General features: G+C 36.9%; 4 protein-coding genes across 8 annotated transcripts in view; 1 reads left to right on the top strand and 3 right to left on the bottom strand.

Annotated features, from left to right (window-relative positions):
* LOC109708661 (anaphase-promoting complex subunit 1) overlaps positions 1-3,884 on the bottom strand; it is a 30,261-nt gene extending 26,377 nt beyond the window's left edge. For both annotated transcript variants that reach the window (XM_020230477.1, XM_020230478.1), the window contains exons 1-4: positions 3,489-3,884; positions 2,210-2,273; positions 533-617; positions 48-316 (exon numbers count right to left, since the gene is read on the bottom strand). In XM_020230477.1, coding sequence (XP_020086066.1) covers positions 48-316; positions 533-617; positions 2,210-2,273; positions 3,489-3,724 — 654 coding nt within the window. In that variant the 5' untranslated portion in view covers positions 3,725-3,884. The remainder of the gene's footprint in view (positions 1-47; positions 317-532; positions 618-2,209; positions 2,274-3,488) is intronic.
* LOC109708911 (probable AMP deaminase) lies at positions 4,372-12,871 on the bottom strand. Of its 2 annotated transcripts, none has more exons than XM_020230843.1 (19): positions 12,323-12,871; positions 11,511-11,692; positions 11,110-11,317; positions 10,393-10,571; positions 10,255-10,306; positions 10,032-10,159; positions 9,741-9,920; positions 9,555-9,622; positions 9,318-9,460; positions 8,758-8,819; positions 7,892-8,005; positions 7,580-7,720; positions 6,926-7,078; positions 6,561-6,614; positions 6,378-6,488; positions 5,983-6,156; positions 5,783-5,863; positions 5,444-5,542; positions 4,372-5,322 (listed from the first exon to the last, which is right to left on the bottom strand). In XM_020230843.1, exons 1-19 carry the CDS (start codon positions 12,762-12,764, stop codon positions 5,254-5,256), a joined length of 2,640 nt encoding a protein of 879 aa, XP_020086432.1. In that variant the 5' UTR covers positions 12,765-12,871; the 3' UTR covers positions 4,372-5,253. The 2 variants fall into 2 exon arrangements, with proteins under 2 accessions (XP_020086432.1, XP_020086433.1); XM_020230844.1 differs by having other exon boundaries at positions 10,393-10,556.
* On the top strand, positions 15,934-20,137 carry LOC109708455 (chlorophyll synthase, chloroplastic-like). 3 transcript variants are annotated; one of them, XM_020230207.1, is made up of 15 exons: positions 15,934-16,095; positions 16,195-16,242; positions 16,319-16,410; positions 16,826-16,913; positions 17,413-17,498; positions 17,609-17,695; positions 18,125-18,190; positions 18,283-18,366; positions 18,458-18,519; positions 18,608-18,683; positions 18,764-18,826; positions 18,939-19,020; positions 19,206-19,282; positions 19,491-19,538; positions 19,886-20,137. In XM_020230207.1, the coding sequence occupies exons 1-15, from the start codon at positions 15,984-15,986 to the stop codon at positions 19,898-19,900; spliced, it is 1,086 nt and encodes a 361-aa protein (XP_020085796.1). In that variant the 5' UTR covers positions 15,934-15,983; the 3' UTR covers positions 19,901-20,137. The 3 variants fall into 3 exon arrangements, with proteins under 3 accessions (XP_020085796.1, XP_020085795.1, XP_020085794.1); XM_020230205.1 differs by having other exon boundaries at positions 15,935-16,095; positions 19,742-20,137; XM_020230206.1 differs by lacking the exon at positions 16,195-16,242 and having other exon boundaries at positions 19,742-20,137.
* On the bottom strand, positions 20,430-21,152 carry LOC109708456 (em protein H5-like). Its single transcript, XM_020230208.1, has 2 exons — positions 21,038-21,152; positions 20,430-20,786 (listed from the first exon to the last, which is right to left on the bottom strand). Exons 1-2 carry the CDS (start codon positions 21,150-21,152, stop codon positions 20,617-20,619), a joined length of 285 nt encoding a protein of 94 aa, XP_020085797.1. The 3' UTR covers positions 20,430-20,616.

Below are 26,337 nucleotides of genomic sequence, written 5' to 3'. Positions count from 1 at the left end.
AAGGATAACATAGCATAGAGCCACAGTCCGCATCCCAACATGAATACCTGAGGCTCTTCAAGAGGATGTTTCAAAATCAGGTGAGATCCCATCATAGCCACATTATCCTTACATACTGCCTCGAAAGAAGTTTGTTGAAAAGAAGCATGGTGACTCAACCCATAGTCTTTATTGGAACGAGATAAATCCCTTTCATTTGCCAGCGAGCTTGAAGAATGTATTGTACGGCTCCTATCTGATTTCTGAAGTAGAAGGCCAAATGGAAGGGGCCATATAGATGCAACAGCATATGGAAGAGGGATGGAAACTACCTCACCTACAGCATCATTAGGTAAATTTCAATTGCAAAAGTTGCAACAAACCAATTTATAGTTGGCAAATGCGACAGAGCTCCAAGAAAAGGTTTCATGCCCTTGACTCACAGAATCAAACATAGTGAATCAAATGAATGGCCAGCAAATTCACCAATAGCTAATAACAAGTAGCAGATAAAATCATGATTTAGTTCAAAGGTTCATCAGAACAAACTCACCAGATGCATTATATAATGATAAAGTATCAACTTGAAGAACACAAAGAAGTGCATCAGGAATAGCGTCCATGTGACACCAGCAGGCCTGGAATTTTTATTTAAGCTTGCGTCAAAAAAACAGTTTCGCTTAACATTGTAAGAATAGATATCATTATCAATAAAATCCATTAAAATTAAAAAATCATGCCAAGAAATTATTTCATACATGGCATCAGGGTAAAATATATGAAGTTGAGCGTAAGAAGTATAAATGCAGAATAGTTGTCCCTTTTGTCGTCCATTAATGAAAAGATTCATGGAAGTGGCAAGACCAAATGAAAACATCAAAACAGCAAAGGACCAAAATTACGTAAGTATAACAGAAATTAACAAAACTTAATATGTCACAGGCGACATTCTAATAATAAAACAATAAAGTTTCTACAGAAAGCATCTTCAAAGAACTTGGAAATTGTTGCCGTTTCAGTGCATTTTGAACTGCTGATGAATATCAGTCAGCATGAACTATACTCGTAACTTGCCAGCAAGTTATCAATTGTCCTGCTGCAATTACCTGCTATGCTGCTACCTGGAACTCCGAGTTACTCTACGCACCATGCCATGGCACATCCCAAGATGCAAAACTATCTCCTATTTTTTTCATTTTCATTCTTTTTTTGCTAATGTGTGCTAACCAGAGCAGACTGGCACAGTGCATCCCACCAATAGGTAAAACCTTGAACATAGATAGTTACAGCCTTCATCAAGTGAACTTGCCCAAAGGTTGCATAAAAGCAAGAATAAAAAGGAAATCTAAGACTGCAAAATATTTTCAAGTCTGAACGTTATTCGAGAGAACTTCCTTTACCCCTCAAACTTTAGTTAGTCTATAGTTCAAGCTATCTAAATAAACTCTTGATCAATAATAGATCAACACCCACATTTTGAAAGCAGAAACTTCTGAACTCAAACTTCTAGTCCTTCTAGTTGGAAACAACTAAAACTTCAACCTCCAGTACTTAAAAGAAGAATTCTCCCAATAAGGAACTTTACAGATGCCAAGACAACTCAGAGCAAGCTCAAACAGATAGAATCTCTAGATCAAGCATGGTTCCGCTGTTCCTCCCTAAAGAATGACGTGTTTGAGTTTTATACATAAATATTGCCCTTGCGCATGTTTTCTTTGCTAGTGAAGTTCAGATCGTAGTTCAGATCGTAGGCAACAGTTTTGGCACATTAATCACCTTGCCTATGCGCATCCAACGCTTGTGGAAGAGCAATCAGTAGACAAAATTTTCTTTTCACATTTCCACAAAGCACTCACGAATCAGATTGACCACTAGCAGTCTGCACAATATTTGGAAAAACAAGAAAAAGAACTCTAGGCTGCAAAAAATCAATTATGAGAAGATGGTTCAGACTATAAGCTTTATTTTTACTACACTATTACTTGCATTGATATCCTAGTAGACATGTTTACCTTCGTTAAAATAATAAAAGTTAGTTTTGTTATATTCCCGTCACTGGAAATAAAATACATACACCCAATTATTTACCAGCCAAGCCAATAACAATTGTCGTCGCAAGATCAAAGCTGATTCTCAAGGCCAAACCTAAATACAAAAAAAAAATACTGCAAGATAGTTGAAAATACTGTTTCCATATTACTACGAGAATATATTGCAAAAGCATTATTACCATCGTGACTGTATTTGGCGAAGTGTATCTCTTATAAACTCGAGATCCTGTGCTCCAAATTAACCTAGCGAATCAAAAAGAAGTCAAAAGTAAGTAATAGAAAGATGAGATGCTTATTGGGAACATGGACTGAAGGCAAGCCACTCAATTACATATTACTTTCCAAACAGCAGAGAATGCAAAATAGTTATAATAAGAGGCGAAAATCATACAGAAATGAATGGCACTAAGAACGGGAAAACAACAGAAGAGAGTTTCACTGCCTCATAAAGGATTTTTATGAGTATATAAACCTACCAAAACCTACCAAATGCGAAACAACGTTCTCCTGACATTTATCCCAACCCAAAAGATGATTTGGATAGGAAATAGTTTGTTCAAATCTTTAACCTAAGAAGCAAACTGTAGTAATATATTTGATGAAGACTGCACTAATCACCGAACTAAATTTTCCTTCTGATGGAAGACAGCCTAAATGTAAAATATACAACCCACGTATTCCCCACAAAAAACCGATTTAAAACTCAAGGTGTGTAGCCATTCCCTCAGTTTCCCTATTCAAAGAAGGGACACAAAAGGTAGGACATCCAAGAAGAAAGAAAGATATCACTGGACCTACATTCACCTTTTCTCAACCCAGAAACCTTGAATATATATGACAGTGCAAACCTTAGTAATCACATGCACCGTTATCTTGTTTTTGGAGCAAAGAACGATTAAAGCCCAGAGTTTTGCAATCTGTACAAAAAGAAAATAAAACATAGGCACAAAGATAAAGAAAAAAGAGTCATCTGGTCTCAAAATGTGCCAATCAATTCCTCACACTTTCTTCAAAAACAGAACACGAAATCAGGACGTCAAGGAATAAAGAAAGAAATGGCTGAATCGACATTTCACCTTCTTACAAACCAGAAATCGCAAAAAGATATAAAGAAAAATATCCTGTTCTGGAGCAAAGAACAATGTGAAACAGAAGTTTGCTATGTAAAGAAAGAGGAAAAGGCAGGGCATAAAGATAAAGAAAACAAGCCATTATAAGTTTCAAGATGAGTCAATCCTCTCCGCCTATCTGAACTCGTCAAAAGAGAGGAACTGAAGAGAGGAACGACCTGACCTATGTTCACTTTTTCAATCAAGGTTTCACGCTTTTTTTTTTTGAATAAACATCGAAGCAAACAACTCATCAGGTTTCATAATGCGCTACAAGGTTTCAAGAATTCTTGCATACGCACGAAAGAAGATCTAACAAAACACAATTCTTGAATCGAGAAAGGGTTACCGATTCCCGCGGACGAAGAGCTCGTGATCGCCGAGGTCGGAGGCGGGGGAGGGATCGGAGAAGTCGAGGTCAGGGGCGAGGGGGACGTTCCTCTCGCGCACCACCTCGGGCTTGAAGAGGAAGTAGTCGTACTTGTCCGGGGCGAGCTCTTGGGGATCGCCGTCCATCGACTCTGCTATAAGGCCGAAGGGCTTGAACTCCCGGAGCACCGTGAGCTCCCGAACTCCGATCGACATTGCCGGAGACGCGTGCGAGAGAGAGAGAGAGAGAGAGAGAGAGAGAGAGAAGTGGAAGGGGGAGAGAGGGGGAAAGAGAGGTGGAAGAGTGAGAGAGAGAGAGAAAAGGAAAAGGAGCCCCTTTTATTCCCGCTCCGAGGAGGAGCTTAAAAAAAGGGGGTTTCCGTGAAACCCTAATAACGCAACGGGAGTGCATTCGAGTTTATTTATATAGGCGCGACCGCGCGAGGTTCGTAATTTGGAGTTCAACGGCCGTAATTTGGAGTTCAACGGAAATATTTTCGAGCTTACCGGCTTCTTTTTTAGCATCTTAGTCCGTTATATCGTTAGTTATTGCATATCAGTACATTTAGTGTTTTTATAAAATTTTTAAATTTATTGGGAGTTATAAACCTTTTAAAAAGTTTATAAAGAATACTTATAAATGCAAAATATTAATCTGGTGCATGTTAATCTACGTTGCGTTATCTGTCCAAACCAAATTAATTTGATCAATTTGCCTGGCCTCATGTGAAAACGGGAAAAAAACAAAAAAAAAAAAAACCAGGCCCCCCTAATTTGACAGATCCATTCACAAAACACAAATTTGAACACAAAGTTAGCTATAAATGATCATATTTAAGGAGAAATGGACGTCAATAACAACAGAGAAAACTAGTCCAACTCAAGACATTAAATAAAACTCAGAGAAAATCTCTACATAGTTATCTTTTCCTAAAAAAGCAAAGAACACTGCACATATTTACAAGAAGAAATCTGAGATGGGCAACCCCCATACAGAAGCCCACAAAAATACAAAACCAACCGGTCAATCAAAAGTGAGACCCCATATTATCTGAAGCCCCCTTTGCTTTCCTCGAATCATAGTTTGAAATTGGGGTAAAGTTCACCACTAATCCCCCAAGTTTCACTTCAGTCCTTAAACATTTAAGTTCGGCATTTCACATCTTACCTTATGCTTATACACTACTAGGAAATATTATTGCCTACGCTCGGTTAATAACAATAGGGCCCGGTGCACCATACAATCCACCCTTTTCCATCTCATTTTTTTAGCTTTAGCAACCCAGCATTTGAGTTGGACTCTTTACCCTACATAGAAAGTGGACTGAAATTTAAAGTTTGAGATGGACTAAGGGATAATTAATTTTTAGCGCACAAAGGAATGGATAAGCCTGGGCGCAAGCAATAAATTTTCATGCAAGTACAAAAGTGAAACATTCAAAAGTTAGGGGTGTGTTGAATGTCGAACTTAAAAGTTCGAGGACCAAAGTGAAACTCAATGAAAAGTTCAGAGACTTTTAGTGCAATTTACCCTTGAAATTGTGTATTTGTCCATCCGTCCTTCACAATAGTCCGTCTAGTTTATAGCTCGTCTCCCACTCTTCAAGATCATCTCCCAATCTTAAGATTGCAAGCCAAAGAATTAAGATCCAACTTTTTCACTAACATGGTACATTACAACAGATAAGTTTTGTGCCGCAGAAGAGAATCTGAGCAAGTTTGGAGTCTTGTTCAACTCTTGGAATTCACTTATCCACTTCGTCAGGTATCTTAGCATTGCCTAGAAAAACTCGCTGCATTTCTTCTCTCCATATCTGCAAGTTTATTACACAAAAATGATAATTAGGGGGGAAAAAAGATGTGTGCAGTAAAGTCATGTTTCCTCAATACTGGTATAAAGAAAGAATGTGGATAAAACGAACATAAAAAACGTACCATTTCACGAAATTCAACTCTGATGTGAGGAACATTTGTTTGATGAATGTCATTACCATCGGGACCTCTTTTGTAGTAGTTCTTTCCTACCCAGTGCGACTATAAAAAAAATGAACCAATAATGTGATAGTTTAACCATCATGTACTATGCCTAACGTAGGTAGATGGTCGGAGGAGTGAAGTTATTTCAAATACAAAATGATTAGACAATCAATAGCAGAAAGAATGAAGCCATCCCAGGCAACATTTCCGTTAGAACATCAAATAGAAACCAACATACATCCTCTCAGATTCAACTTTTTGAATTTAAGGTTGGAAAAAATCATATAGACTACATACCTTGAGAGCATGTGAAAAGCCAGATTGATAGACTGAATTCCTAGCAATTTCACATAAATCGCACGAACTTAGCTTCCATAACTGTAAATACGAAGAGTATAACATGTTACAAAGCTTCTCTTTTTCTGAACATGCATGTATTACTGTTTTATGCGCGTGCGCGCGCACAAGAGAGAGAGAGAGAGAGAGAGAGAGATTACAGAAGCAGCAATACTGTATTCTTCCACCAGAGGTTCTTTTGTTAAGTGAATTTGCAATGGATCATCCGTCGAAAGAGAAACGTTTAGCCCTCGCAGAAAAAACATTGGAAAAGGATTCCGATGATAATCAAGAAATAAGGAATTGTTGCTCAAAGGAGACATTGCCAAACCAATCTGATTTGGATAAAAAAAAAAAGGAGAAAGGGAAAAAGGAAACAGTTAGCTTGCTAAATGAATGAATGCGCACACACACCCACACAAGAAAAAAAAAAAAAAAACAATTAGCCTGCTAAATGAATTAAAAAACACACAAAAAGAGAACAATTTCAATAGTTCTTTGTTTCCTGCTTATGCCTATAACAACAAAAGTTACCGTCTCCAGGCACTTGCAATACCTGAGCAAGATAGTACAAATATTGAAGAACAGGGGACTTCCGCAGGTTGACTCCATGAGAAATATTATGAGCCACAAGAAATGTTGCAGCCAGGTGATCAATGTCGCCAGCCTACATATGATTGTTACTATTGGAAGTATGCTGCACATTTAATACCGAAACTAATACTTAACACAGTCATACCTCTCCAGCATGTGGGCGAAACTTAATGGTTGTCATGCCCTTTGACTCGCGGAGCTGACATATATAGAGGGTGAATAAAAAATTACCAAGATGCACAGAGAAGAAAAATCGCATGTAGCATGAAGCCATGACATAGATAAATATGTACAAATATTTTGCAATTTGCATTGCACCCCAAAATATTACAAACTACATTATTAACTCCTTTATGCAAAAAAAATATGCAGTTCAAGAGGGTGATATAAATTAATTTCAGGGTGGCAAAGTAAAAAAACCACAAGATTCGTGGGTATTTCTCACAATGTTAGGGCTAAAGAAAATAAGGCTACTGTTGAATGTATATATGATAGAACTACAATGAATACCTTGTTCAGCGTATATAGGTTGGCATAACAGTAGTAGACGTAATATGAGAAAGCAGGATTGAAGACATTAGTCCATTGAGCTGGTGTAGGCATGTGCTTTGTAGGACGTCTCTCTGGTTTGCTTTCATCATCAACCAAATCCAACCCCACAACCTGGATGATACAAACTTTAAAATAATAAAAGAAAAACAATTTCTGGTAACCCTAGGACCTAGGTTTTAACTACAAATCAACAACAAACAAGAGACAGAAAGGCAATCGAGCTTATATGATTGACATACATAACTCCCGTGCTCCCCAAACTCTCAAGTCAAACCACATGATGAATAGATCCTTCACATGGCTCACAATATATATTGCACAGATAATTCAAATACTCCAGGAGTAACCTTGCTAAACTCTTCGATGTTGTGACTTAGATATGCCTCTTTCAGGCATTATAGATGATAAACTAGTCCAGCTTAATAGGACCACTTTGGTGGACAATTCACCCAATGATACAAAGGGCTTTTTTTTCAAGCAAGGTTCAAAGTTTTGGCTGTGGGTTTAGCTGAACTAGGCGAAATAAATCACTACAAAATGCCTACTGCATGCAAGAAAATGCACAGACGAAATCTATAAAATTTCACTAGTGAGATCATAATTTAAACAAACCTGTTTTAAGAACATATGCAACTGAGGATGTGAATCGGGATCAACAGTAACCTCAAAAAGAGGAAGAAAAATATTGTCAAGGAGATTCTGAAATGACGTCACTATACCCATTTCCTTGTAAATATTATACAGCCGTGGAATCTGCAACAGAAGAGAAAGGATCAAATTTTATGTAATTTAGTTAAATGACTTCATACGAGTAAGAGCACTACCAACAAATAAATGCAAATGATTTGAATTGCCAACTATACCAACTAACGATTCTTAAAACTTCATTTTTGAAAAAAAAAAAAGTATAAGAACTAACAGTACCTGAATTAACCAAACAACATTTTCACTATACAATTCATTATTCACAATCCAACTTGCAAGTTGATCCCATTCGCTTTGTTTCCTCCCATAAATTGATATCCTATATTCAGCCATCTGGGAAAGGTAATTGAGAATAGATACTTGGATAGAAAAGAGAAATATTATGGAGGATACATAAGTTAACGACTTGAAATAACGAAATCACAAATAAACAAAGAGATTTATATCAATAAATAAGAATATCAAAGAAGAAAATATGGAGCAGCATGAATCAGAACATAAAGACTTTCCAGTCAGAAGAGCATATCAACAAATGACTGATTTGTCATGATAAACCTTGATCTTAATCCACTTTAATTCTTTTTTTCAATCCAAAGGTCCTTCAATTATGAGTTCACCAAAATAAGTTTTACATGGTTACCAACTAATCGACAAGATTTTCAATATCAAAAATTAAAGCTAGATTTGAATATACAGGAGGTTAGTGTATCTTTTATGGATGACTATCATATCCCTCCTGCTTTTATGGATGACTATCATATCCCTTCCGAACTACAATTGCATCAGACCAAACCTTAACAAAGAGCCAACACTAACTTGAGTTGCAATCAATACAAAAATATATACAGGGAACTTCATTAACTCTGAAAAGAAAAAATTCCATATGCAATGCAAACTTGAAATTTTTTAGGGATACATCAACAAGATCACATCCACGTGAAATAGCACACAGTATTCTGCATATTTGTGAACAAAATTATAAAGACGCAGGTGCAAAGAGAAATTACTAAAGAAAGAGAACAGTAAGGAATTATGGAATTAAAAAAAAAAAAAAAACCAATTTGACACCGATAAAAAAAACATACCTGGTATTTACTGGCAGCAAGGTCACAAAATACTTGTTTTGTCAGCTCTCCTAGGAAGCGACCTATTAAACGTAATAAACTGGTGTCAAGACAAAGCTTGTAGAAAAAAAGCAAATTGAAGTATGAAACATCATAATTTTTGACACAAACAAGATTATCAAGGGTAATGGTCGAACAAATCAGTGGTTGTTTGGCCGACTTCTTGACAGCTTCTCTGCCTGAGTAGGCCAAGCATTTGGGAACAAAAAGCTAGAGCTTCTGGCTTGAACTGGGGTTCTCAAAACTCACAAGTAAAGGCTGAAAATTGAAGCTTTTGCTTCTAGCTCCAACAAGAAGTTATTAGAGGGTTTCCAATAAAAAAACAGCTTGGACTTCTTGAACACCGAGGTTCAAAATGCTTCAGCAGAAGTTCCAGTCTGGCCAAACAGGCCCTTAGTACATACGACAAAGAGTATATTACTTGCATACTAACATTTTTCAAGCTTAGAAAAATGAAGGAAAATGTAGCTTTATGTTGTTTTGCTTAAATTGCAATTTTGGGATTAAAAAGAAATTGATACCTTGAATGAGATTATCTTGTTTAAGAAAGATCTCCCTAAGCCGACTTTGACCACATGGATTATACTTAAGATTGAACTTATCGAAACGATGAAATGTACTCTTGTCTGCGTGGACATCTAACAAATCAACGTTAAGGTCATACCTGAAAAAGAAGCAAGATATAGCAAAAATACATCAGCTGTGTAAGTTGGAAAAAAAAAAATCGGAATAGAAGTGAAGAAGTTCCCACTACTCACCCAGTCAAGTCTAAGCTCTCAAAGACCTCCTTCAAAGTCATATAGGTACCATCTCTAAAAATCACAACCTAAAACAACGATAATTACGAGAATTAAAAAAAAAAAATACAATCCCATTATTTAAGCCAAGTCATTAATTGAATCACAGTAAAACTAATACGAAAAGCAGCAGGCTAGCAGATGCACCTCATCAGGTTCTTTCTGCAATTTGGATTTTATAAATCTCAATAATTGCTTCTGGTTCATGCATGCTGAGTGGTGTACATGAGTGTCAACTTTCCTAACATTGTAGAAATCACGATGTGGGGCACTTTTCTGAGCAAGAAATTCCTTATCCGTATTGAGCATCAAATGAAATTTGAATTTCTGCAGAAATCCAACCAGGACAAATATATAAACATAAAGGTATTATGATAAGGATGATCTAATAGGTACGCTATCGTTCTCAAAGTAAAATGGAACAAAAGAGAAAATTACATGCTCCAGAAGATTCAATCGATTATGGCAAACAGTTCTAATATTTCCAGCAGCAATAACTCGAAGGATATAATGCAAATCAGTAAAGAAAGTAGTAGCATCAGCCACAGGATAGAGCCGTTCCTTACCTGATGAAAACAATAAAAAAGGGGGAAAAAACGTGATGGACCAAGACAACACATAAGGCAAAAGCAACAAAAGAAGTGGCATTTTGAGGCCTTACAATGTTGATTTGTATATACATGAACAACACCATCAACCATCTGGGGATAATGCTGAAAAGAAATAAAGCTAGGATTTAGAAAAAGAAGGGAAAAGAAAAGACAGCAGGATTAGCATGGAAAGAATAAAATGAACTTACATCAGTCTTTTGCTCGGGGGCATAGGCAAAAGGGTTAGGGTTAGGCTTCGGAGTACTAGGGTCAGTTATGACTTCCTTCTCCCACGGAGCTATTTCTTCTCTGAAGACATAGCTTTCTCTTAACTCCAGGCACTTCTGAAGAATTTTGTAGACCTCCATTTCATCTGTAGATGGGATCTCTGAATTAAAGAAACAATAACGACTATTATGTTAAGGCACTAAAATAAAGTTACATAAATGTTAAATTTCTTAATCTTTTATTAGACTATTACAAAATACAAACTGGATACATCAATGCAACATTGGTGAGTTTAAAACTGAAAACGAAACTATCATGTGCCAGTAAGCGACAAAAAAACCATCCAAAGATCAATTTCGCAGAATGAAATAGATCATATTACTTGTAAGTGAGATCCATCAAAAGGTTTAGAGAAGACAAAGCAATAAAATATAAATGACATCATACAACAGATTGAATAGGTATGCAAAGAAGTTTATTTAGAAAATTAAAAGAGAGGCTATAATCTTCATCAAAGGTAATAGGACTGCAGATACAAGCATAAAGTAAGTGAATGTCGCTTTTAAGAGGTCAAATAAAATGTCAATCTCTCAATTCTCTCATATCAATAATGTATTAATGTTACACTGATCAGCAGGAGAAACTACTGTTAACATCCAGAGACAAAGAAAAAAGAAACTACACGAACAGCGCCATACCATTTGGAGAAATTTTCAACTTGATAAAAGATTCATGCTCAGGCTCTCTTCTAAGAATATCTGCTGCTACTGGGTCAGGTTGGACTCCATGCAGATCACCGGATACACTATGAGATCGAATCATGCTTGTTGCAGCTAATGGCTGTGACTCCCCATTCACTATGACGTTATTGGGTAACGGCTGAAAAAAGCCTTTCGGTTCTGATTCCTGCTTATAATATGTTCAGAAGTCTTTAATTAACATATAGACAAAGTGAAGCCTAAAATAGCAATACAGGTTAGCTAGACAACAGCCAGAAAAACCTTGGCTAAACATATGGAGGGATGATCAAAGTGAGAGAACAAAAGCATGAAATTTAAAGAAGCATGTTGAGATAGCAACAGACAGGTAAATGACTTACAAGATTTCCATTCGTGTTTAAGTAGATGTCGCCAAGTTTGGAATCATCGCGTAAATTATCATCTTCATCTGATCCATCCAAACTATCAAAAGCACTAACACTGACGACAGGAGATTTCGGAGAAGTCGGCCTAATTACACCAACTCTTTTGTTTGAACATGAACGAACAATTTGTCTATTTCCTGGTGCACAAGAATTACAGAGTTATTACGCTTGTTTTGCATGGGGATCACCTAAAGCGCACTCAAAATTTATTTTCTCTTTTTTTATTGAAGGCTTTTATGAAGAACTGTGAATTTTCTCCTAGAAGATTTGTTTCTCAGCAATTCTATAGCAACCGGTAAGAAATGATTTATTAAAACTGATCAATGCCTTCCCATGTGAAAGGTTTAAAGCCCTAAAAAGTAGCCAGTGTGATGGCAAATCCCTGAAACTAATCTCAAACACATGTAACAGTAAAAAGCCAAAACCAGACTTACTATCAAGACGACGACCTGTAAACTGGAAAGTTAGATCAAATTAACAGCAATAGAACGAGTTTCTATCAAAGATCGCCGCCTATATTTGTTTTTCATGCATAAACAGACTTGAATTGAATTCAATCAGTAGTGGTTTCTTGTCGAAAAACTAGATCCTAATCATTTGCACTCAACAACTCTCTTCCTCTATGTCCAGTAATTAGAGATGCTAAATCTACATTTAATGTTTAAAAGCATCAAACATCAAACATCAAACAATCCAACAACATGGTAAAATTCCTTTCTACGACCACTTCACAATACCACATGATAGCACTACGATGAGTCAATTACCTTCCGGAACGGTGTGGAGCCGAGGCAACCCCGGGGGTATGAGCAAGTCCCGGTAATCCTCCTCCGCCGAGAAGATCGCGTTCACCACCGTGCGCCGCTCCTCCTCTTCTTCCTCCTCGTCGTCTTCTCCGTCCGCCGCCGCCGCCGCCGCCAACACGTCGGGGAGCGAGATCGAGCCGACGCCGACGCCGACGCCGACGCCGCCGCGCCGGTAATACCTGGGTGCGCTCCGGCGATCGGTCGGCTGGTGCTGCTCCGCCGATCGCCGCCGCGGGGAGCGCTTCTCGTCGCCGCCGCCGCCGCGCTCGCGCTCGCGCTCGATGGCGCGGGCGAAGTCGAGGAGTTGAGTTAGGGTCTTGCGGTGCATGTAGTAGGCGGAGGCGGCGGCGAAGGTGGCGCCGACGAGCGCCGCCATCGCGAGGTGCAGCGCGTACGAGTCCATTGCGCCTCTTCAGGATAACCCTCGAAGGGAGGAGAGAGAGAGAGAGAGAGAGAGAGAGAGACTGAGACTGAGACTTTGCTCAATTGTACTCGTCGGGGGGGAGAGTTTGGAGAAAAATTGTATGGACATCCACCCCAAAGGCCCAAACTAACTATTTTTGGGGACCATGCGATAGATGCCACGTGGCAAGCAAGCGCGCCCATCTCATCTCCATTTCTCTTTCTCTGCTACCTCCTCTTTTTCCAAAAAAAAAAAATTAGGTCCCACAATTTTTTTATTTTTTGTTTCTATTTGTACGATGCGATGGGCACGTGCTTGTCACCAAACTTTTTGTTCACTTTGGCCGCCCATCTGCATCATTTCTAAATTATCCGAAAAAGTTTGGAGCGGAATTGTTTCACTACAAGTAGAGAGGCTTAATACATACGGCAATCAATTATAAAGAAAAATAAGAAAATTTTAATTATGTAAACGTTTATTTTCTTATACTATTATTAGGTGTCTAAAATATAATTTTGGACCCACCAGATGAGTTCGGTGGTGTCTACTATAAAAAAATTCTAAAATTAAAATTCGTATTTTTTTATACATAGCCTTTGGGAGTGTTATACATAATAAATAAATATATATATATATAGCTTGTTTAAATATTATACGTGACATTTTTCAAATCAAAATTCTATTTACAAATATGGCCTTTTTGCATAAAACATCCACTTATTTTGGACTTTTGCAAAACCGGATCACCTTTTTCATTTTTGCAGATTCGGTCCGCTTTTTCAGCAAACTGACCAAAACACCCTTATTACTTTTTCTCTTTCCTCTTTCTCTCTCTTCTTCGTTTCTGTCGTTTTTTTTTTTTTTTCTCGCCGANTAAGGGCACCTCCGCTCCGTCTTCGCCGCTCTCTGGGAAGAAAAAGAAAAAAGAACGAGAGAAAAAAAGAGAAGAGAGAAAGAGGAAAGAGAAAAAGTAATAAGGGTATTTTGATCAGTTTGTTGAAAAAGCGGACCGAATCTGCAAAAATAAAAAAGGTGGCCCGATTTTGCAAAAGCCTAAAATAAGTGGATTTTTTATGCAAATTGGCCTACAAATATTGATGTGTAAGAAACATGGCATTTCAGTCGGATAAAAATTTTATGGGCTAGTTCGGAGACTATGCGGATCGGCGTCACGTGGCTCATCCGATGGCCACGGATGAAAAGAAAAAAAATAACCCTATGTTTTCAGAGAGAGAAAGAGAAAAAACAACTTAAAAAGGCACCCGCCGGATCGACGGATCAGCCACGTGGCGCAGATCCACATAGTCCCCAAACTAAGTCCCCAAACTAATTAGTTTGAGGACTATGTTCATAAAATTTTTGTCCATTTCAGCCAAGTGTACACAATAATTACTTAATCCGATCCTTTCCTGGTCCCTTTTTTTTTCAGTTTTCTTCGTGGTTAAAATTTTTGTTGCCAAATTCCAAGGTGAGACAAATTACATTTGACATCTAAAAAAATTACATATTAGAACTATAATAATTTTAATACATACTTCTTGTAAACAAAAATTAACTTTAGCAAGTACCCAATGCCTGGGTGATAAAATTTTAAAACTCAAGATAAGTTTTTATAGCTAAGTTCTTTGGCTCTTAATGGACTAGACTAGACAAGTACTGTTGTGAAATTTAGAGTATTGCTTCTTCTTTTTTTTTCTCTTGAACTTGTAATTAATTAAGTCTTCGGCCAAGACCGGAACAGAAAATTGGATTAAAGTATTGATTGGGACCTATTGTAATATTAACACGACTACATGAGGGGATTTGCTTTGCTGTATTTGTTTGTAGCTATATTATAGCAATAAAGCAAATCTAAATATAATATTAAGCAATAATTCGTTTTACTCTATTTAATCAGACAGAAAATATAAATTTATAATAATTATTATATTTATACAACTTTATTATTAGTTATATTGCATATTCAACTGGTGCTCACGTAAACACTCATTGCTGGATAATAGTTTCTATTATCATTATCATTATCTGTTAACGAATTCTCAATATTTGTTGCTTCCTCTTCACCCTCACTAGTATGTGATCATTCTCTTCCTTTTACTAAACTTTCAATATGTATTTTAACGGTCTCACTAACCAAATATTCAATTAGTGCATTTAAATAGTCTCACTATCATCTACAATTATATCGTTTCTATCTACAATTATTCATTATAACCCTTTCCTTTCCCTCCACTGTATTTTCAATTAATGCAAACGGTTCCATTACCAAACTTTCGATTAGTATATTTAAATGGTCTCACTACCATTTATAATTTTAACATCTCTATCTCCAATTACTCATCACGGTTCTTTTCCTTCTCTCCGTCGAACTTTCAATTATTTATTTTCAATCTATTCATCAATTCTCTATCGTTCATCTTTTATTATACACTATCGGCTCTTTTCCTCGCTCCCTCCCTCTCTCTTATTAATGTGCGCTCACTTTTTCCTTCCGCTATGGTTAGAGAGATTGTTATTGCCATCACTGTCACCATCACCGGAGAAGGTATTATCAGGCCCATAACCTTCGACAACAGTAAAAAATCTTTGATGAATGTATTCAGTGAAATACATAAAAAAAAAAATTTAATATTTTTTTACTATTAATTACTACTGCGATTTGTAAAGCGCTGACGCTTCACCAGTTATCATTATCATCATGTGATTATCATTTCTTCTTCTAGCAAATGAGGTGAGATGTACCCAGCTCAAAAGCCGCGCCAAGCGAAAGCATGGGTTTAAACAAATGGGATACGACGCTTCTCATTGAATCTAGTGCGGTACATGGGGAGTGGAACGTTTGATGTGACCACTATTAACTTATTTATGATGGCACACTTTATCAACCTATTTTACGGTACTCTTTGTAGTACTCCTTTTGTCTAATAAAAAATTATTTTTCATTGTAAGGAACAAATCTATAAGATAAGATTCTATTAAACTTTAACTTTTAATAATAATTATAATACGATAATATAATTAATTGATTATTTTTGGAACGAAATCGAAATAATTATTATATTTTTATTTTGGAGTGTTTGACCTTGATCATCGGTTGAGATCACTTCCGCCTCTAGATGGACGGTCGGATCTCTATTTCCAAAACCGCGAGGCATAGGAACTCAAATCGCGTTTTTATACCCGCCTCCCTCTCCCAGAGCTCTCCACTAAACCCCATCAATGGCGTCCTCCCTCCTCTGCGCCGGCGCCGCCTCCTTCTCCCTCGTAACAAATCGCTCTCCCCTCCGCCGCCTCTCACCGGAGCTCCGATCGCCGCCGCTCCGTCTCATCGGTACGTTCCCTTCCCTCGTCCTCGATCTCCTCCTCCATCGTCTCTGCAATCCTCCTCGTTCCTATTGAGGGTTTACATGTCCGCATGTATCGATCTCAGGGAAGAGGCTGAGGGTTAGGGCAGCGGAAACCGATGCCACCAACGAAGGTTCGTCACTTTGTTCTACTGAATTGGATGGAGAAATTGGGTTTTGATACGTTGATACGGTTGTGGTGTTACGCAGATGAACGTACTGCTCCAGAGAAGGCACCTGCGGGCTCCGGCGGCTCGAGCTTCAACCAGCTCCTCGGCATAAAGGGCGCGGCACGGGAGACGGTGAGCTTTAGATCTCTTATGTGGGTATACTGTGTCATTTGATTTTGAGTTAGATTTAGAATTATATATAATGAAATCATGTTCCGAATTGTCCTCTTTCTCTGCATTGATTGATTGCATTGTATTGCATTGATTTCGTTAATCAGCGTACAAGTTGTAAACCAGGAAATGAGTTGGAATCACTAATTATAGTGCTTCAGTTGGAGTGATCGCCATGCGTTTGCAGATGAAATCATGGCATAAGTTGGATCACTCATTGATTATGCGCACATAGTGTTGTCGATTTCAATGCCTAATGGATTAGTATAGGATCAATGACCGAAGTACATGCGTTCATATAACTAAAACAGAGTGACATTGTTATTGGTTTTGAGTGCTGATGTTAAGCTATTGCCGGTTGTGGTTTTGCAAATAGGATATATGGAAGATTCGACTTCAACTAACCAAACCTGTCACCTGGCCTCCATTAGTATGGGGAGTGGTATGCGGCGCTGCAGCATCTGGTAATCCCCTTGATAGCTTCTGTACTTTGATTCTGATAACTGCTGCTGCATAGTAGTTGACGAGTACAATGTCTTTTTCTTTAGCCTGATGCATGAGAAGTGAAAAGGCAACATACGAAGGCAATTTGCATAAGAGTGTACAATTGACAAAAGATCTTCTACATTATTTGGTTATCCTGTTTGTCATTTTGCCAAAACTGTGTTCCTTATCTTTTAGATTTACCTGAGTGAGTTTATATTGTCCTTACGAAGCCTATTAATACAAAGATTCCATTTTAATATGCTTATGTGGTAATTGAACATGTATAGCCCCCTAGAATTTCAAATCAGCATAGTAAGATAAGACAACTCTTACTTCCATTCAGAAAAACATTAAGCACAAATCCCTCTCCACCTTTTCTTGTCATCTGCATATTGATCTAAGTTGTTGTATGATGTTTCTAACATTAACAGCCGTCTAAGTGATTTTTGCTTTCAACCAATTTTTGTTTAATTTCAGGAAATTTTCATTGGAGTGTTGAAGACGTAGCTAAATCTATTGTTTGCATGGTAATGTCTGGCCCATTTCTTACAGGATACGCACAGGTTGACTTGCCTTTCATCTCCTTTGCTTACTTTGGCACTTTGCTGGCAAAGAAATGAATATATGGCATATTGAGACTTCCTTTACATTCTCATTCTTACTTTGCTTGCAGACTCTTAATGATTGGTACGACCGTGATATTGATGCAATTAATGAGCCTTATCGTCCCATTCCGTCAGGAGCAATATCAGAGAACGAGGCATGTGATTTTATTTTATTTTTCCTTCAAAGAAAATTGATTCTTCAATCTTCTATATAAATATATTCCTAGTGTAGGAACTTGTTATTTGTATATTAGTTCTCATTCATGCTTTGGTGCAAATTTGTTTCATGTAAGCGGGGTTCTTCTGACTGTAGAAGCTGGCCCAAAGGCCAAGCTAATGGGGTTCTTCTAGAATGGGAAGAAGAAACCGAACTTCCAAATCTGATTGCCACTACATACAAATTTGTAACACTATCATTTAAATTATTATGGGGTTGCACATCAGAAAATTCAATTGGGACTTGCTTTCTCTGCAATTTCACAAGAACATTTGTAGCTGTGATTTAAGTTGGCAGCTAACAAATGACTGTAAACAGACCAAGTTCTTTTTTTTTTTTTTTTTTTCTAATAAAGCTGTTCTAGCAGGTTGTAATCCAGATTTGGTTGTTGCTATTTGGAGGCCTTGGATTGGGAGCTTTATTAGATATTTGGGTAAGTCTTCTTCAAGATGCGTATTTAGATTACCATCAAGATGAAATACCTGAATATTTATGTGGACTCCATGCTGCTTTTCTTCATTTTAGGCAGGGCACAAGTTTCCTATTGTTTTTTACCTAGCTTTGGGGGGATCCTTTGTTTCTTACATATATTCAGCGCCACCTCTAAAGGTAAATCCGCTTTCATGTACCTTAATGTGTGAACTATGTTAGGTGATATCTTTTCTATTTTTCTTCACTCAACAAATATGGTATGCTGCAGCTTAAGCAAAATGGATGGATCGGAAATTTTGCATTAGGTGCTAGCTACATCAGTTTGCCATGGTACAACACCTATTTTGGATCGCTTGTTGAATTTCATCGATCTTAATTCTACACTCTGTTAAAATAACTCTTACCTTTTGAACAATAGGTGGGCGGGTCAAGCTTTGTTTGGAACTCTTAATCCCGACATCATCGTCCTCACACTTCTCTATAGCATAGCTGGGGTACTGTCTCATCAAGATGGTTAATTTTCACTTTTGATATTTGCTAATCCCTAAACATGTTATGTCTTTTGCTGTTTTAGCTCGGAATTGCCATTGTAAATGATTTTAAAAGCATCGAAGGTGACGACACTTTGGGAATGCAGGTCATTCATTTCTTTATCTTTTTTACCTGCAGAATGTATTGTTGCAAAATGTGAGAATTTGGGTTTGAAATTAAGAGCAGTGCTAAATGTTTTGATGTCTGATTATTTGTAGTCTCTTCCGGTTGTTTTTGGCATTGATACAGCCAAATGGATATGTGTTGGAGCAATTGACATTACTCAGATAACCATTGCAGGTATGAAGCACCATCTTAATTTTACTGCTCTTATCTTTCATTTTTATTCAGCCATTTAGATATCTTAAAAAATCTTCCGAATAACAGTCCAAACTCACTGAGATTTGAGACGTCTGTTTTTTCTTTTTTTTCTTTTTTTCTTTTCTGAATGTTCTTATGATCTTGGTTGATGTTTGGTGTTTCAGGCTACCTGCTTGGTGCCGGTAAACCATTTTATGCATTAGCCTTGCTTGGGCTGATACTTCCACAGGTGTTTTTTCAGGTATTACGTACAAATTTACTTGCTATAACTGCTGATAATCACAAGAATAAGCGAAAAGAGTTGCTTTTAGGATGTCGGGAGCTTCTCGTTGATGAGTTCAGAACTTCTCAATTTGCTATTACTTGCATAAATAATAAACGAATTAAAACATGCATGGAATGCTTAATTTGTTTCTTATTAGTCTCTTCTAACTGATTGTTCTTTGCAGTTCCAGTTTTTCTTGGAGGACCCCGTGAAGTATGATGTCAAATATCAGGTAATGCATACAAAACAATGTACCAGTTAGCTAACTTCTCTTTTTGAAAGCTCAGTTAGCCATACTCTAGAATCTAAAATCGAAAATAAAATTGTAAAAAAAAAAAAACATAATAGTGATCTCATAAAATTTTTAGGAGTACATTGTTACCCTACAAAAAATTATTAATATTTGAACCTTTTATTTAACATTTTTATGTACAGGCTACCGCACAACCCTTCTTTGTTTTGGGTCTCTTGGTAACAGCCTTGGCTACTAGTCACTGAGCAATACACAACCCACATAAACAAGTTAGCATAATTGATTTGGATTTAACCTTCGAGGCATTAATTCCTCTTCATATACAGCGTATGTGGGGGTAATTAATTTATTCGCATGCACCAAAGGAAGTTGGAGCACTACGAATCGCTTGATTCAGACCTCTTATGGGTTGTTCTAATTTGTTTACATCCTCTTTCCCCATATTACTCGTATGAGGGTTGATATATTTAGAACAACTGATACTGCGACAGCAAACACAATGTATCTGGCAATGATTTTAAAACTTTTTCGCTCTGACAATTGTTATCAATTCCCCCCACCTATTGCTTTATTGGATATGAATGTGCGATGGTGAACTGTGAATGAAATGTGAAGCAAAAGAGAGACCAAAAAGGAAAAACCCTACTTATAATATTAGGAATGCTAAGAGTCAGAGCGCCACCTATATATGCTTGATTCATTCTCACTCCCTTGTGTTGAACATTCAAAATTTTATAATTACTTAAAAAAAGTCTCTATTTTTGGTGTACTTTTGGAAGAGAACGCAAAGTAGGAGGCAGGAACAGAACGCTGTGTATTGCAACGCACTTATATATATATATATATATACAAAATGATACAGAAAAGAGAGGCTCCAGAAATTAACGTGAAGGGTCAAAACCAAAACGAGCCTCGTAAAGGAGGACTTCGTCCACACTCTAAACCGCGACGGCACTAACATGTTTCCACTTTCCACTAACCACAGCAGCCACACTATATATGTACATGTGACATCATAAACACAGCCAAAGATCACACAACTCTGAGAGCGTAAGGCTCAGTCCTGGGAGCTGGTCTTGTACTTGGACTCGTCGATCGTGATACCCTCGCGGGCGGCACGCTCTCCGCCGGACTCGTCCGTGGTGCTCAGCCCGCCCTTGCGCCCCATCTCTCTGTACCCTTCCGTCCCAATCTGTTCCCTCCTCGTCTGCCCTCCTCGACTGCGCCCTATACATAATTTAATTTTTTGTAAAAAATACAAAATATTAGAATAATATTATAAAGAAAAAGATATTGGCATCATCACTATTCACATTTTCTAACAACTGTACGTTTAATGAATGAAAAATACTTAGTTAAAAAACATAGGTCATATTAACAATTGAACAATACCATCCTTTTTCTACTGACATGTTAATATTAAGAAATTTCGTAAACTTTTGAATGCAAAAAGTGTAAGATTTACATTCTGTGTATACCTTCAGCCAAGTGCTCTTGCGCCTGGAGGCTTTTTCCGCCGGTGCCGCCGGGGACCACCACCTCCCCCTCCCTCGCCCTCCGATCGAGCTCCGCCCTCTCCTGCTCCGTCGCCATCCCTCTCCCTCTCACCACTCCTCGCAACACCTCTCTCTCTCTCTGTGTGATAGAAGCAGCAGCTTCTTTTTAAAAAACTACGTACGTACGCGCCACTACTACGTACACCTCCTCAATTCTCGGTGTGTCAATTATAAGAAACCAAACCGCATTTATCCGTGTTCACCAGACCACGCAGAGAGAGGGAGATGGCCCGAGCTTAATTTATAAGCCCCTACAGCGGTGGGGCGCGCAAGAGGAAGGCGACACGTGCGAGGGAGAGGAAGTGTAAGGGGCATGCGCGGCGCGACGCGTGTGGGCACGCGCTCGTGACGTAGACACGAGTCCCAGCTCCGCATGCATGCTGTGGAGCTCCATCGCTCACCAGCTAGATATGAGTCCATCCATGCGTGCAATAAAAATATTCACGTACGTTGGGATATGCGCTATAAAAAAAAAAGGAAAAAAATTATCGGATGCACCCGGTGCACCACATTAGCTGTACACTGTGCTAATCCACCTGTTCCCTGTGGGCATTTAAGTCTAAGTTTGAAAAAATGGGTTGCCAAATTCACGAACCACCAAATAATAATTTAAATTTAAAATATATATTTAAATTTAATTTAATTAAATATAACGTGTACCGTACGTGCACTATAACTAATATATTTGAAAGACTCAAAAAATAAATAAATAAATTTTATTTTTACTCGTTTGATATTGTAAAATTATAATAGAAATCTCTTCTTATGCTCTTGAATATCCATGTGAAGTATAGTTGGTTAGACGATCTTTGCCACTTTAGAAGTACGACACCGCTTGCTTTTCCCTAAGATAATTTTTACTGTAACCTAAGCCTAGTTTAGTACTAACATAGTAGATAAAGCATTATTTTTTATTATAAAATGTTAAAAAATTTAGAAGCTTTTATAATCTTCTCTTTTTAATGTTTTAACAAAGAACGGCTACAATCATCGTGGTAGAAACATATAGCCACAATTAATAGCTCGATATTAGATAAAACTTCTAATCTAAATAATCTATCTCTATCACACGAAGAGCTTATTCACTTATATAAGTTTAATGTTTTGTGTTTAAGCGAGTCCTTAATTTAACAATCGACGCGATAATCAACAGCATTTCTAGAATATGTTGATTTTTTCAAATTTAATTTTCTACAATTTTACGAAAACTTTAACGGATTCAAAACGTTTAAACTGGTGTAAGCAAACACTATCACGATGATGCATGCCCAGGTGATCTTTGAAGTTGGAGTCTCACGAGTCATCATCCTAAGTCAAAGTGTAAGATCAAACCCTAGTCAATTCCGTTCCAATGTGTACAACATGGTAAATTTTGTCTTTTATTTTTCCTGGTTTGAATCCGTAGAGAGGATTCAGAAAACGCCACTCATTATCTTGGACTTGGACCTTGATCAAGTCTCTATAGATTGACAAGGACTTTAAAGGGATCAGGTTTGGGCTTGCTTGAGTAGTATGTACACCACTCAAAGTGAAAATGCATGGAACTGCTAATCCAACGTGTTAAATATAAAAATTGTTTAAAACACCGTTCTCTAACAGCTTAAGTTTTTAGAGTACAACGGTTGTTTCACATGGTATCAGAGCAGGAGATCCTGAGTTTGAGTCACGTCAGGCTCCTAGCATATTAATTTCCTCCCATTTAATTTAAGCCCACGTCATGGACCGATTAAAAAAAGTCTCGAGTCCAGACGTGAGGGGGAGTGTTAAATATAAAAAATATTTAAAACACCGTTCTCTAACAGCTTAAGCTTTTAGAGTACAACGGTTGTTTCACATGTTAAATATAAAAATGTTTAAACATCGTTCTCTAACAGCTTAAGTTTTTAGAGTACAACGGTTGCTTCACATGGTATCAGAGCAGGAAGTCCTGAGTTCGAGTCACGTCAGGCTCCTAGCATATTAATTTCCTCCTATTTAATTTAAGCCCACGTCATGGGCCGATTAAAAAAAGTCTCGAGCCCAGACGTGAGGGGGAGTGTTAAATATAAAAAATGTTTAAAACACCGTTCTCTACAGCTTAAGCTTTTAGAGTACAACGGTTATTTCACATGTTAAATATAAAAATATTTAAACACCGTTCTCTAACAGCTTAAGCTTTTAGAGTACAACGGTTTCACATGGGTACAACAGTTGTTTCACATGGTATCAGAGTAGGAGATCCTGAGTTCGAATCACGCCAGGCTCCTAGCATATTAATTTCCTCCCATTTAATTCAAGCCCACGTCATGGGCCGATTAAAAAGTCTCGAGCCCAGACGTGAGGGGGAGTGTTAAATATAAAAATATTTAAACACCGTTCTAGCTTTTAGAGTACAACGGTTGTTTCACATGGTATGTTTACACAACGTAACGCTGCAGATGATAAAGAACTTTATGATTAGTACTCGAGATTCAAAATTCGAAGCCTAATTAATTTATATTTTTAGTTAAATTTATTTTTAAAAAAACTAAATAAATAAATGGGGCAACATGTTATCTAGCTACTTTACATTTTCAATTAAATTTTTTTAAAAAAATTAAATAAAGAGAGTAATGTGCTTTCTTTTTCTCAAAAAAGGAAAATTAAACCACATGAGTCTTTTAACTTCTAATTTTCTAATTTGAGCTAATTTCATTAATTTAAATAAAAATTTCATTAAATTTGTAACTCTTTTCGCTATTTATTAAAAAACTACTTTTTCTTTTAAATTTTAATTAAATGATCAGTAAATTTAATACACTCATTAATTTATCTGAGAGGGCCATTTCAGAGTTGCATAAAGTCGAAGGATCACAGTACAGTTTCAACGATATAAAACAACACAGTAGATATATTTGATTGATGATTCTATACATCTTTACCATAATAAAAGAAGGGAAAACTTCAAAAACTCTACTTGTGGTTTCAATTTTTTTCATTTTAGTATCTTGTTGTTTAAAATGTATCAAGTTAGTACCTTGTGGTTTCTCACTCTATCACTTTAGTACTCTGTGGTTTAAAGTGTATCAAGTTAGTACCCTGTGGTTTGGCATTTTATCACTTTAGTACTCTGTGGTTTTGATTTTGTATCAAATTAGCACCCTGTGGTTTTTTAAACTATAGGGTACTAAAGTGATAAAGTGTGAAACCACAGGGTACTAAAGTGATAAAGTGCAAAACCACAAGGTACTAACTTGATACACTTTAAACCACAGGGTACTAAAGTGATAAAGTGAGAAACCATAAGGTACTAACTTGATACACTTTAAATCACATGGTACTAAAATGAAAAAGTGTGAAACCAAATAGGAGTTTTTGAAGTTTTCCCATAAAAGAATGACCAGTGAAATGACAAAAATAACCCTTCATGCCCTATTCCAACGGCTACTTGTTGACCAGTTAAATTCAGCTCCACTTCCAACGGCTACTTCTCACTTCTCAGCCGCCCACTCCTCCAACGTCGCTTTGAGAGACGTTACAATCGTCACCCACAAACGGGTCGGGTCTTATTTGATGATCCGAATAATTTATTTCATTTGATCTGATGTAGTAAAGTGTATTGTGGCTATAATTGAGTTATTTTGTAGTATAACATTACAAACCATACTTACAATTTTTATTCAAATTAGCTTACAAACTAATCAGAATTAAATATTTAATTTATAGTTAACTTAAGCTTTCTAACGGATTCTAACTGCAGTGATATATTCAAAAATATTAGAACTTTTGTAGGAACAAAATATGAAAGTTGAATTTTGTAGAAATATATTTGTAATTTAATATAGGGACCAGTTTGAAATTAACTATTTTTTTAATAGCTTCAGTCATAGAAGATACCAGATGATTGTGTATGACAAAACCGACTTCTAATTGGATATACATCCTGACCCGAAAATCCGAAAGATTTACAGCGAATCCGACCCGAACCGACTCTTCTTCATGCCCCGCTTCCTCGTCCGCGGATTAAGTCTTAGCGACTAAGATCCCTTTTAAGAAACCCAATAGCGAAAGGACACGTAGAACGATAAACTTGTCCGGCAATTGAGGCACACGTGTCGCCTTCCTATCGCCCCCCCTCCTTATTTTGGTGTTTGGTGTACGTCCACGCAACAGCTGTTTCTTCCTGATCAGTTCCAACGAGACCGTGTCTCACTGCACAAATTTCCACACCTTTTTAACACGCGACTCGTATAAGCTTTGACTCGCTGAAATACTCGCGTTATCTTGTTCCTTCACCGCAATTTCTCTCTTTCCCAAAGTATCAAAAAAAAAAATAATCCAAAATAGTAAACTTTAAATGCTACCTCTTTAATTTTACACTTTCTTGCTTTAATATTTTATAATTTAAAATATATTAAAGAAAAAACTTCAAAAACTCTCGTGGTGGGTTTAATTTTTTTCACTTTAGTACTCTATGGTTTAAAATGTATCAAGTTAGTACCATATAGTTTCTCACTTTATCACTTTAGTACCCCGTGGTTTAAAGTGTATCAAGTTAGTACTCTGTGGTTGTGCACTCTATCACTTTAGTATGCTGTGGTTTTAATTTTGTATCAAGTTAGTACCCTGTGATTTTTTAAACTATAAGGTATTAAAGTGATAAAGTGTGAAACCACAGAATACTAAAGGATAAAGTACAAAACCATAGGGTATTAACTTAATACACTTTAAACCAAAGAGTACTAAAGTGATAAAGTGAGAAAGCACAGGGTACTCACTTGATATACTTTAAACCATATGGTACTAAAATGAAAAAATGTGAAACCACAGGGGGGTTTTTGAAGTTTTTCCTATATTAAACTAGTACCTTATGTTTTTATTTTTTTCTTTTCGTCAGATCCTCCGTTAATATTTTATTAAATTATATACAAAAACTTTAGATACCTCACTTAGATTTTTCAAATATTCATTTTAGTACTATTTAGTTTTAACTTTGTTACTGATTTAACAAAAAAAAATAAAGTGGATAATAAAAAGAGAAAAATCAAATCATAGAGTACTAAATTAATACATTTTAAACCACGGGGTACTAAAGTGAGAAAGTGCGAAACCACAAGGATGGTATTTGAAGTTTTTTCGAAAGGATTTGCAAACATAGTGGATCGCAAATATGTTTTTATAAAATTCAACTTTCATATATTATTCTTATAAAAGTCCTAATATTTTCAAATATATTCCTCTGATTTATTACCACTAAAGTACTA

Source organism: Ananas comosus, linkage group 4 (assembly GCF_001540865.1).
Source record: "Ananas comosus cultivar F153 linkage group 4, ASM154086v1, whole genome shotgun sequence".
Classification (NCBI taxonomy): domain Eukaryota; kingdom Viridiplantae; phylum Streptophyta; class Magnoliopsida; order Poales; family Bromeliaceae; genus Ananas; species Ananas comosus.
The sequence above is the reverse complement of the archived record's forward strand: the minus strand, read 5'-3'. Positions and strand labels throughout refer to the sequence as shown.

Coding starts and splice junctions, on each gene's coding strand:
- LOC109708911 (XM_020230843.1), bottom strand. CDS start 12,764: ATGGACTCGTACGCGCTGCACCTCGCGATGGCGGCGCTCGTCGGCGCC. Junction 11,693..12,322: donor GCTCCACACCGTTCCGGAAG/GTAATTGACTCA, acceptor CTTGTGCACCAG/GAAATAGACAAATTGTTCGT. Junction 11,318..11,510: donor TAAACACGAATGGAAATCTT/GTAAGTCATTTA, acceptor TATTATAAGCAG/GAATCAGAACCGAAAGGCTT.
- LOC109708455 (XM_020230205.1), top strand. CDS start 15,984: ATGGCGTCCTCCCTCCTCTGCGCCGGCGCCGCCTCCTTCTCCCTCGTA. Junction 16,243..16,318: donor AACCGATGCCACCAACGAAG/GTTCGTCACTTT, acceptor GGTGTTACGCAG/ATGAACGTACTGCTCCAGAG. Junction 17,499..17,608: donor TTCTTACAGGATACGCACAG/GTTGACTTGCCT, acceptor CTTTGCTTGCAG/ACTCTTAATGATTGGTACGA.
- LOC109708456 (XM_020230208.1), bottom strand. CDS start 21,152: ATGGCGACGGAGCAGGAGAGGGCGGAGCTCGATCGGAGGGCGAGGGAG. Junction 20,787..21,037: donor GCAAGAGCACTTGGCTGAAG/GTATACACAGAA, acceptor AATTATGTATAG/GGCGCAGTCGAGGAGGGCAG.